The sequence below is a fragment of the Narcine bancroftii genome, chromosome 8, assembly GCF_036971445.1.
Source record: "Narcine bancroftii isolate sNarBan1 chromosome 8, sNarBan1.hap1, whole genome shotgun sequence".
NCBI classification, from domain to species: domain Eukaryota; kingdom Metazoa; phylum Chordata; class Chondrichthyes; order Torpediniformes; family Narcinidae; genus Narcine; species Narcine bancroftii.
Genome location: NC_091476.1, coordinates 175744485 through 175756879, shown reverse-complemented (window position 1 = coordinate 175756879; position 12395 = coordinate 175744485). Strand labels below are relative to the sequence as shown.

At 44.2% G+C, this 12395-nt stretch overlaps 1 protein-coding gene across 4 annotated transcripts in view; it reads right to left on the bottom strand.

Moving 5' to 3' along the window:
• The window catches only part of col9a2 (procollagen, type IX, alpha 2), a 98956-nt gene that overhangs the window by 5873 nt on the left and 80688 nt on the right, over positions 1-12395 (bottom strand). For 2 of the 4 annotated variants that reach the window (XR_011343602.1, XR_011343601.1), the window contains exons 29-31: positions 10817-10871; positions 8868-9011; positions 3503-3589 (exon numbers count right to left, since the gene is read on the bottom strand). Coding sequence is in view for 2 of the 4 variants with exons in the window: in XM_069895928.1 (XP_069752029.1) it covers positions 1983-2060; positions 3401-3589; positions 10817-10871 (322 nt within the window). In the remaining 2 variants the exon portion in view is untranslated. Of the gene's footprint in view, positions 1-1982; positions 2061-3400; positions 3590-8867; positions 9012-10816; positions 10872-12395 lie in introns of those variants that run through there. The other 2 variants (XM_069895928.1, XM_069895929.1) reach the window with 2 other exon arrangements.

Below are 12395 nucleotides of genomic sequence, written 5' to 3'. Positions count from 1 at the left end.
CATGCCCCAGCAAGCTCTTCCCTTGCTTCCAGTGGTAACCTGGGGTATATCGCATCCAGTCCCGGGGACTTATCAAACCTAATGTTTTTAAGAAGATTTAGCACTTCCTCCTTCTTAACTTCAACATGCTCCAGCAGATGAGCTTGTTCTGAAACATGCTCCAGAACATAAGCTTGCTCATCCTGTGGTCTGCGAGCATTTTCACTGGGTGTTCTGGTTTCCTCCCACCTTCCAAGGGGTTGGTAGGTTAATTGGGCATCGTGGGCAGAAAGGGCATTCCACCATGATGTAACATTAAAATTTTTACAAAGACTGACAGGGCTGCTGCATGACGAACCTGGTCTGACATCCAACCCGATGCCTGAAACGAAGCTATAGGTCATCACTCTGCCGGAACAAGGCAGTCATCTCATAGCTCAGCAAGGAGTGAGCCACCTGCTCAATGCCCAGGCACAGCAGGTGCTTGTGATGGAAGCCATCATCTCCCTCTTCTCTCTGTCTCCACAGCCCTCTCTAAGTCAGAAGATTTCTCTGCATTAATAAGAACCATGGTGATCACTGGGGTGCTGCCATTCGGCAGGATGCACTTGCCACTCATCCTGGATGCAGGCCTGAGGCTTGCAGCTCAGTGCAGAGTCGTGTCTCCCCAGCCCGTGTGACACCGGCCCTCCTACAATGACCTGTGGCTCCCTCCACTCATTACCGTCTTACTGCCCTCAAATCTCTGAGCAAAACTGTGCACACAACATGACATGCAGTGAGAAACTGCTCTCTATATTCAAAACCAGGGGTGATCGGTGAAAGGGCCTCCTGATGTTTATCGCAGGAAGGGATGCACAACAGTAACAATTGTCAATGTGACACTCACAATGACACAACGGGGCACATTCTCATACGGCCAACCATTCCTGGTGTCTGTACTCTCACTGAAGCAATGCCCGAACCAGATTGCCTTAATATGTTGAGAAACACAAATGCTGCAGCTACTGGTACCTTGAGCAAACATGGTCAGGCAGCATGGGTACAAATCGTGAGTCTACAGTAAAGAAGCTGGGAGAGGGTCCCAGAGGAAATGGAACAGAAGGTATGAGAAATAGATAAAGTCATAAGAGAGAGGGAGAGGGATACATCCTTCTTCACAATAACATTAATCTCTTTAATCGGCAATGCTACCAAATCTTCTCGTTCTTTTTGCTTGTCCTTCCCAAGTTCATTCCCCACACTTGACCTCCTGGAGTCCTGCTCAATAATCTCAACTATAGCAAACCCTTCATCTCCTGTTGCACAATTAATTTATTTAACTTATGGCAAATGCTTACGCCAAATCCATTTAACATTTTGAGGGCCATTGGCATAATCTAACACTGTGGCCCTGTTTGATTTACCCCTTAATCGATCTGATTTTCCTCTTCTTGTCTTGCGTTTCCGTTGCTTTCCTATGGAGCACCTTCGCTCTGTCCGCTACAACAGCGAGGACCTCCTAGTGACCAATCATTTCAATTCCATACACCATTCCCACACCAACCTATCTGTTCAAGGCCTTGTGCACTGCAAAGGCTACCCACAAATTGGAGAACAACATCTAATATTCTGTCTTGGCTCTCTCCAACCAGATGGCATTAACTTTGACTCTCTGTTAACCCCTCCCCTGGTCTCTCTTTTTACCTATCCCTTTGTCTCTTTCCACCAGAGAGCTACCCTTGACCCTCTCCCCATCAGCTTTTTTTTAATCTTCTACCCGCTCATGTATAACCATCCACCTATGAGCTTATGCTCCTCCTGCTTCCCCTTCCTCGCTCACCTTATTTTATTGAGACACCTGTCTGATTTTGATTATACCTTGCGATAGACTCAGGCCCAAAACATTGGTCATCCTTTACTGATGCTGCGCGATCTGCTGAGTTTCTCCAGCATGTTTATTTATTGCACTCGGCCCCGGCTTCTGCAGACTTTCTGGTTAAACAGCTCCTGCCTCCATTTACCTGTGATTCCTGGTGGGCCTGGAAGGCCAGGATGTCCATGCCCCATCTCACCTCGATCGCCTTTTTCCCCTCTTTTGCCTTAACATAAAAAGAAATCAGTGTCAGTGACGAACAATGAGAATCAAATACAGTACAGAGGTTAATCACTGCAGCTCATAATTTATCAGGGCTCTATCACTCAGCTTTGTAATTAATACTGATCAATTACTGGCTGTGATCAATCAGGAGCTAATCACATGTCTCACCAATCAATGGGAGGGTTGATCACTGAGCCTTTTAATCAGGAAGTTTCCCTACCATTGTAGGGAATGCCTTGTCAATGGAACATAATCTCTGGGATACTTAATCAATGAGCATCAATCACTGCTTAATCAATAGGGCCAATCAAAATTGGCTTGGTGGAAGGAGGACTGTGGTGAGTTGGGAACTGCTGGTTTTGGTCATCTATATTAATGTTTTGGATCACAATATGGTTGAAAAGTTTGTGGATGACTCCAAAATTCATCCAATAGTGAAAGGTGAAGCAAGTTATCTAAGATAACAACAGGAAAAAGATTAATAGGAAGGTGTTAAGGCAGGTACTATTGCAATGTTTCAGGAAAAATTGGACAGATACATGGATATGATGGGTTTAGAGGAATATGGGACAAATATAGGCAGATGTGGGTGTGGCTTTTTGGTTGCATAGTCAAGTTGGGCTGTAGATCCCACTTCCATGCCCTAACTGAAGAGCTAGGCCAAGGAATAGCAGATGAATTTAAACTTTGACAAGTATACAGTGTGCCATCCTGGTAAGTTAAACCAGGGAAAGATGCATAGTAAATGGTTATAGAACAGAGAGACCTTGGGGTACAGGTAACTTAGTTCCTTGGAAGTGGCGACACGGGGAACAGGATGATGAAGGTGTTGGTCAGGGCACTGAGTACAGGGGCAGGACATATTGGCATTATTGTGGGCAGATCTTGATCACTCTGCCTCAAGAAGGATGTAGAAAAGATTTATGAGGAATGGGACTGGAAGGCTTGAGTTTTTGGGAGAGGGCTAATACAGGCTGCAACGTTGTTCCCTGGAGTGCAGGAGGCTGAGGTGACTTCTATTAGGGTCCATAAAATCATAAGGGCATAGATAAATTGTGTCAGTCTTTTCCCCGTGACGTGAAGAAATGTGCAGACCTGAAGTGAAAGGGTGATGGAACAAGCTGGAGAGGTGGGTACAAATAGAATGTTTAAAAGACCTTTGGACAGGTACATGGATTAGGAAAGTCTTAGTGCTCCAAGAGTTTGTTTCCCTGCTATAAAACTATGACAAGGTTTTGAATCACTGGGCTTCTTATTCAATGGAGGATCAATCACCAGGTCCCATCATTGATCGGAGTTTCAGAATTTCAACTTGCTTCTGGCAGCAGGTTGACATCTTACCCTTTGGTCCTGTATTTCCAATCTGGCCGTGAACTCCTGTCAGACCAGGAAGACCACGAGTTCCAGCCACACCATGGTCTCCTTGTTCACCAGGAGGTCCAGCTGAACCAGGGAATCCAGGAGGTCCTCTCATCCCAGCTCCACCCAGTACTTGTCTCCTGGCACTGACCGCTGCTGTTACTAACTGCTCTGTAACACAAAGTGGTGCAGAGTGAGGAACCCAGCGAGGTGGCCAGAAAGCAACAAAGGTTGGCCCCACTATCATCCACCTCGGGATGTCAACCCAGCCTCATTCAATGAAAGAAAGATAACCTATCAGGTTTTATGGAAAATATCTACAATTATTCTGTCACACAAACACTAATTTGTTCCATTTTATCAATATTCAATCATGCAAAATATGCTCACACCCATTTAAGATGTTAACCAATTACAATGGCACCCATACTCGATCCTGTATAACGCTCTGATGCTCTAGGATCTGTGTAACTGATATGCTGAGAAACAGGTATGTTAATATTCAGTCCATAACAATTAGCCACACATGCCCATAGATGTACATCATAATTTATTCTTCAATTAAAGTTCATATTAAAAAGTAGCCACATATGCACCAGGACTTAGTGGTACATCGTCGTAATGGAAGAGAGCAGCAGTATGTTGGTAGGTAACTTGTATGCAAATACTCTGTTGGGCACATTCACACAATGGACACATAATGGGATGAGACTAAAAGTCAATGATGGGCTTTTGTCGACATGGGAACAGAATTAGGCCACTTGAATTGTGACGGATGTATTATTCCTCTCAACTCCTGCCTTCTCCCTGTAACCTTCAACTTCTGAAGATGCAGGACAGTCAATCCCATTTCTTGTAATTTGTGTGTAAGGAATTGGGCAGCTTTAGAATCTCTTAGCAACAGGAAGGAAATTACTAGTAGAGGCTTTTATTGGAGTTAGAGCAGCCATGAGAGAGTGCTCTGACCTTGGTACACTTACTCAGGAGAACTCTCGCAAGAGACCTGATCCACAAAAGGTCCTGAGAGGATTGTTTTCATCCATTACCCTGAACAAGGGACAATGCTTGGGGAAATAAGCTTCTTGATAATGATCAGAGATTTTTCACAGGCCGTCCCTCAAGGAAAGATCAGGGCCACACAATGAATTTGTGTCCCCCACCATTTTCCAGCAGGCGATGCTCAAGGTGATTCTTTCTTCGCCTCACGGCAGACAAACGTTGAAGTACATCCTGCATATTAGATTTTTTTGTATGATGAGACCATAAAAGAAACCTTGAACCTGAGATTGTCGGACTTACATGGACGTGTAAAGGGGAGTCTTGCCCTCTGAGGATGAACCTAATTTAATTTTTGAACTGATGACTTGTAAGAAATGACCAGGAAAAATACTGAAGGCCAGATGACAGGTTAACTAATCATCTGGGTGTGACCGCAGTAAAAACACAAAACATTGTCCTTTAAAGGCAGAGATACATCACTGATGTTTTGGGTTTGAGCCCTTCATCAAAGTGCGAGAAAATGCCGGTGAGCGTCAAAACACAAGAGTGGAAGGAGGAGGAGGAGGAGGAGGGTTGGCAGGGCAGGAGATGATAGGTGGAGAAGGGAGCAAGGGAACAGCAGCACTGAGAGGGAGGGGGAAGGAAAGGCTGTGTAAGTGAAAGGACTGGAAAGACAGGAAATGGGGATGGGGGAGAAAAGGCGAGCAAGTTTAATGGAAAGCAGTTAAGTCGGTGTTAATGCCATCTGGCTGGAGGGTGCCCAGATAGAAAATAAGGTGTTGTTGGGTGTGACCAGTTTTGATGCATACGACGACGACTATTTGGGCCACAAGGAGTCACTTTGTTAACATTTTAGATATCAGAACAGAAATCCCACCCCTCTAGCTTGCTGATGACATCGATCGTTGCAACTGTGAATGGAAACTTTCACTTAGAGACAAGCAACAGTGAAACAAATGGAGTTCAGTGAATTCATTCACTACAGATCTACAAAGGAGAAAAGAGCACACCTTCTAAGTCATGTGGCAGTGATAGAAGCAGAGGTTCAGCACAATGCCATCACAGCATGAAGACCTGGGCTTGAATCTGTAAGGAGTTTGTACGTTCTCCCCAAGAGGTGCGAGGGCTTTCTCCACATGATCCAGTTTCCTCCCTCCCACCATACGGGGTTGGCAGGAATTGAGTAACATGGGTTTAATTGGCCAGAAAGGCCTTCTACCATGCTGTATCGTCAAAATACAGAAAATCTCCAAAGAAATTTGATGGTTCAAATAAATAGATGATTAAATTGTGTAAAGATCAACTGGTCAGGCAGGATTCAGGATGAACATGTGGCAGTTTGGAGGAAAGACAAATAATTGCAAGGTTCAGGAACTTTGGATGATGAAGGGTGTAAATTGAGTCAAAAGGAAAATGGATATAAGCACAAGATTTGGAAACCTGAAATTGGGCAGGGCCTTTGAGGATTATAAAGGAAACAGGAAAGAAAATAAACAGGTGGACTAGGAGGGGCCATGAGTTCCTCTTATTGAATAAGGTTAAAGAGAACCCCATGGCATTTTATACATAGATTAAAAGCAAGATAACTAATGAGAGGATAGGAGCATTCATAGACTTAGAACATAGTTGTTAAGAAGGTGTGTGGAGTGTTGGCCTTTGTTAACAATGGAATGGAGTTCAAGAGCTGTGAGCTAATGTTGCAGCTACATCAGACCTTAGTTAGATTCGATTTGGAATATTGTGTTCCATTCTGGTCACCTCACTATAGGAAGGATGTGGACGCTGTAGAGAAGGAGCGGAGGAGATTTCCAAGGATGCTGCCTGCATTGGATAGCACGCCTTGTGAGTATAGGTTGAGTGGATGTGGTCTTTTCTCCTTGAAGAGACGGAGGATGAAGGATAACCTGATAGAGGTCTAAAAGATGATGAGAGATATTGATCGTGTAGATGGCCAGAGGGTTTTCTTTCCCCCTATAACTAACGTGAAGGGACATGGTTTTAAGGTGGTTGGAAATAAGAACGGGGGGGGGGGGGGGGGAAGGGCAGGGGAATGTACAAGGTAAGTTTTTCACACAGGAAGTGGTGGGTATACGGCACCAACGGTAATGCAGGCAGGTACAATAAGATCCTCAAATAGACAATTAGATAAGTACATGGAACACAGAAAAATAGAGGATTATGCAAAAGAAGAGTTCTCGGCGGTCGGTACAATAGGTTATCATGCCATCACCACACTTTGGGCCAAAGGGCCTGTGCTGTGCTATAGTTTTTGATGTTCTATACCCACACCACTCCATCTCCAGCACAAATACAGAGATATACCTAATTATGTCCACCACCCCAAATGCACTGCAAATACATCCAAACTTCTCAAAGACTGCTATACTTTACTTCTGATGACGGCAGGATTCAGTTGTACAGATACCAATATAAAGCAAAATGATAACATTTGAAGAAATGTGCAACAAAAGCCTCTTTTAAACTGCAGCCCCTGGATACCCTCCTGGGACCTGTGTGCGATTACTGGGCCAAAGGTGCTGGATGCTCCTTTTAAATTGCAGGGGGATCTACCCATTAAATTGGCAACCCGGTGATTTAAGGGGGATCCCGCCCCCACAATGACGTGTCACATACTCACCGGAAGTACTGACAGATGTTCAGATGCTGGCTGCCCGGTGACGCACGCTTGCAAATGCTGACGTCACCGGAATCAGCGGGTCGGCCATTTTCATTTTCAAATCGCCTGTGGACACGACCTAGGTAAGTTTAACTGGGTTCCCTGACTACCTCTGAGGTAGGTCAGGGACCCGATTGGATTCCGACAGGGATGAGAGGATCAGACCCTTTCTAACTGCCGTGTAACTGAGGCGGTAACCGGGCAAATGACCCGGTTAACCCTGTTTTACACGGCAGTTAGAAAGGGCCTAATGTATCATGTACAGTACTGCGGTCACGGGCAGTGATAAACAGTACGAAAAAGCCATTGAAAATTAGTAATTTTTCTTGTGTTGCAAAAAATCTATGAATATTTAAAGATATCTCCTGAAGTAAGCAATGTGTCATAGATCTTGGTGACACATTCACTGATGGAGCGACAGACAAAGTTACACGAATATTCAACACAGATTCACAATCACTGACACACAAACACTGGTGACACATAAGATACAGAGTAATGTTTGGTGTTTCATTCTCATCATTACAGAGAAACCTGTACATAAAATGTAAATTATAATGAACTCGTCTCGGTGACAAATATAGGAATAACAAATAATAGACATACTAACTCTTAATCACATATATACTTGGTTGTTTGTGGGCAGAAACCTGGCTGATGTTCAGTAAGGTTGTGTGATATTACTCCGTGATTCGTATATTAATACATAATTGTCCACAATTAGTTACCATATATTTCACTGAATAAGTTGAGTTGTGAAACCCAAAAAATTTTCTCATAAAAAGGGGGGGCAGGGGGGTAGACTTATACGCTAGATATACTTTCGAGGCCTGAAATTCACCTCAAAATTCAATCCGCGCTGATCTGGTGTACAAGACAAACCTGGAAAAACCAAAAAACCCTACTGTGACATTTTTATCGAAAACAACAGCACATTTAGAACCCTTCAAAATCACTCTCGATATCATCGTCTGAAACAAAGACGGCAGCAAGCACATCCACACTCTCACTGTTTCAACAATCATTATCCAGGTCCCAGTCTGTATCTGATGAGGCTGTTTCAGCTTCGTTGTCAGTGTCCCACAATAAATCATCTTCATACCATCAATTGCACAAGAGATACCACACTATTGAAATGATTTTATCACAGCCTCTATTTTAACTTTGTCCCATGCCTTGAGCACCAAGTTACACAGCATTGCCCCACCTTTTGTAAATTACTTTTCTGCACTTGACATCCATGTATTCCATTCCTCGCGCATATGTTCTTTGAATGCTTTTTCAAGCAGACATCGAGAGGTTGCAATTGAGACATCAAACCACTGGAATAACCGCCATACAAGTCTTATTTTGTGCTAATCTACTTTTAGTGTTCTCATATAAGTGGCTATGAAACATATCCCAGACCAGCAAACTCTGTTCTTAGCATAAACCACCTGGCCACATGTTCCACACGTTGTCCATTCATAGTTTTATACCATTTTCATCCATCCATCCTTTTTTCATGAAAATTTACAAAAATACCTACATAGAATTTCATTTTTGGTTTAATTTTGCATTTGAAGATTACCAAGGGTCTTAACTTTGTCCCATCAGCCGTGCACGATAACACCATGGTAAGCCCGGTCCTTTTGTGCCCTGTACTTCTGGTTTGCACAGTTTTCACACTGTTCTATTGCCAAAGTTCATGGAGATTTTGTCCATGTTTCCAATATTTGCCAATGCCAACTCATGTTTCTACCGGTTCTATATAATAAACTGGTGAAAACTTACAACTTTATGATCAAGATCTTTTGGTAGTTTCTGTGCAATTTTTGTTTTCTGGTGTAATACCAGATTTTTCCTGTTCATGAAACGATTGCACCAGCCGACTGTAGCCTCAAAATCATCACTGAGTTCTGGGTGCGACTTGGCCCGCTGCAATGCAAATGTTCTTATTTTATTTCGGGTGACTATGTAGTGATCTTGCCTCTGTTCACGTACCCATTCTGCAATGTGATTTTCCAACTCTGGTCAATGAGTGATTCCTTTTCTCAATGAGCATTGCCTTTTTGGTATTTTTCTTAAAGTCTCTTCCTTCGTCTTCTAATCTCTAACCAACTTCTCACATACATCAAATTTTCTTGTGGTTTTGTTGGCCATTTCTATCACTTTCAACTTAAAACTCGCTTCATTCTTGTGTCACGTTGCATTATGTCGATGGACCCTCCATGAGAGAAATCACCTCCAGCCAATGCCCAGCAGATCAATCCGTGCGATCTATGGGGGTCGACTTATGCACCGGTCAATGAGCCAACTCAGGCATCCAGAAAATGGGGGTCAACTTATATACTGGATATACCATAAAACTCTTTAAATGGAGCTGAAGAATGGACTTGATTTATACACTGGTCGATTTATACGACAAAATATACATTATATATTCACTAATACAGTAAAACCCCTGTTATCCAGAATTCAAAAAACTAGCAAAAGAAAATCACAGAAAATAAAAAAATAAAAAAATACAGAAGTTTAAAACTGACGCACCTCATTGTTAGTTGGTCAATCACACAATGGGCAATCTCAAGCAACCAGAAAATTCATTTATCTGGCATCTACCAATCCCCATAGGTGGCAGATACCAGGGGTTTTACTGTACTTGACTTAGTTTCACACCAATACCCACATTCCGTGACACTTGTACACTATGGTTAAAGTACAGTTCAGTTTTGTACATTAGCATGACACATACTGTATATATTGTTATCCATTCTAATCTCAGGAATGTGTTTCCAAAATTAAACACCAGGTTGATTGACACTGGGCCACACCTTTATGTATTTCCTCATAATGTACATAAACATTCAACGCTGCAGAAAAGGCCATTCAGCCCATCCAATTCTTGCCAAATTTTCTGATGCACTCAAGTCTCCTCTAGGTCTCCGTATCTCACCCCCACCTACCCCCCTCCCCAGTGTTGTCCTCTATTCTTGCTTTCCCGTGCTTTGCTTGAGCCTCTCTTCAAAAGTGCTTGTTCTAACAGCTCCCGTTGTTCCATGTACAGACCGGCAACTTCTCCTCTCTCTCAAACTTTCCTGACTGGGTTCTTAGTGATGTTCTTCCAATTATGTCTCTCCTCACAGCCGAGAACAATTTCTCTGTGCCCGCTTTATCAAACCTTCGATTCTCTAGCAGGTCCATTGACCCCTTCCCCCCACCCACCATCAACACCTCCTTCAACAGGAAAGATGCCCGGCCCAATCATGTTTGATCACTTCTGTCAACTGTGTAAACAGTTTTTGCAGTGACAATTAAACCGTTTCCATTAAACTGGCTAGCATTCCCAGTATGTCCCAACAAAGGGTCAATGTGAGACGAGCGTAACTTCTGCACAGTTCCATCTTCTCCCACTAACACCAAACCCAGGCTGCTGTTGTTCCCAGCAGACAGTACACAGAGTTTATCCCTACTGTTCATTCTTGGCTATTTATCCTTTCTTTCAGAATGCACACTTCCTGCTGAATACATTTGTTCTCCACCACCACTTTCTTCTTTTCTGACACCGGAGTTTATTTGTTCCTGTTCTCAGTCCCCACCGATCTGTCTTTCTCCAGTCCATTCCTCTGATACCCTTCGATAGTTCCCAATTCCTCTGCAGTGTATTATTTTACACCCACTGATGTCAAGATGGTTTCTATCACAATGTTCAGGCCAACTCAGTGTTGGGATTCGGTACTGACCTTGCATAATTTTCAAGCACACCTCAACAATATGCTGCTCTCCAGCATCTCGGCCCTGCCAAAGGAAACAGAAGCAGGTCAGGTAGGACCACCCAGAAAAGGTCCTACTAATTCTGATACACATTGCTGATCTTCATTTCCCCCTGACGTATCTCTGTTGGGTGTGGGTTCCACTGTCAGGACCAGCAATCATAGCCTATTTACACTGCCTTGGTCTATCACTGAAATTTCCCCTCCCCTCCCCCCACCAACTCCACCAACACCACTCCCACTGCTGCGGAGGAGGGAGTTGGGAAGTCAAAGCTACTCCTGATCAGCAGTCTCTTCCGAAATCAGGATGGTGTGTGACGGGGAAGAGGGTTGAGGAAATTAGAGACACTGCTGTTTTCATGAGCCTGATGACAAGGGAGGCCAGGCTCAGCTGGCAATGAAGCTTTGCACCCATGCATCTTGTGTATGGCCCAGTTGTGAAGCTCTGTCTCAGATCTTGCCGAGCCACCGGGTGGTTCTTGGGAGCCAGACCGACCCAGACCAGTGGAGAGATTTCCATCACACTGCCTGGTAGAGGCGAGAAAGGCTTTGGGAACTGAGTGACTCCTAGCAATATGCCCGGGTTATCACGTAGCTGGTCCAGTTAACGATGACCTCTCACCCACAGATACGGTGGAAGGGTACTCAACAACGGCATTGCTATTGGATGGTGAAGAATGTGATGAGACAACACACAAAAAAAAGCTGCAGACACTGCAAACCTGAAATGAAATAGAAAGAGCTGGAAATACTCCATAGGTCAGATAGTATCCATGGAGGAAGAAACAAACAAATAACATTTCAGGTCAACAACCTTTCATCGGGCAAGTGAATACTGATTGATCAACCTGGAACATTAGGGTTTTTCACTGCTCTTTTCTCCACTAGTTTTAAGGCAGTAATTTCTTTCATGCGAGCGAGCTCCTGAATATTCCCAGCAGTCTCTGCTTTGAGTGCAAAAGGGGTGTTACCGGTTTGGATCGAGGAGCGGGACACTCATGGACCTGCTGCGATGCACAAAGGTGCTGGAGAAACTCAGCAGGTCACGCAGCATCCTTAGGAAGTAAAGGGCGACCAACATTTCGGGCCTGAATCCTTAGTCAGGTATCAGCAAAACCGGCAAGCGCCAGAATGAAAAGGTGGGGTGGGGGGGGGGGGGGTAGGAGGGGGCAGAGGAGAGGTTTTGCAGGGGCAGGAGCACTGGCTAACAAGGAAGAGATCAAAGGTGGACACAGCTGGGAGGGTTAAGAAATGATAGGGGGAGAGGTTTTAGGGTAGCTCTCTGATAGGAGATGGAAGGGAGGGGGTGGGGAGCTGGAGGAAAGGAGATAGGAGAAGGTAGAGAGAGAAACTTAGGGGAGGGGGAGGGTTAAAGAAAATTGGAGATGTTCATGTTAATTCCTTCGAGTTGGAGAGAACCCAGATGGAACACAAGGTGTTGTTCCTCCAATTTATGGGTAACCTTGGTTTGTTAGCACATGAGGTGCAGGGACGGTGCATGGAATGAAATGGTTGGCCACCATTCCTGTTGCAGTAGATGGAGCGAAGG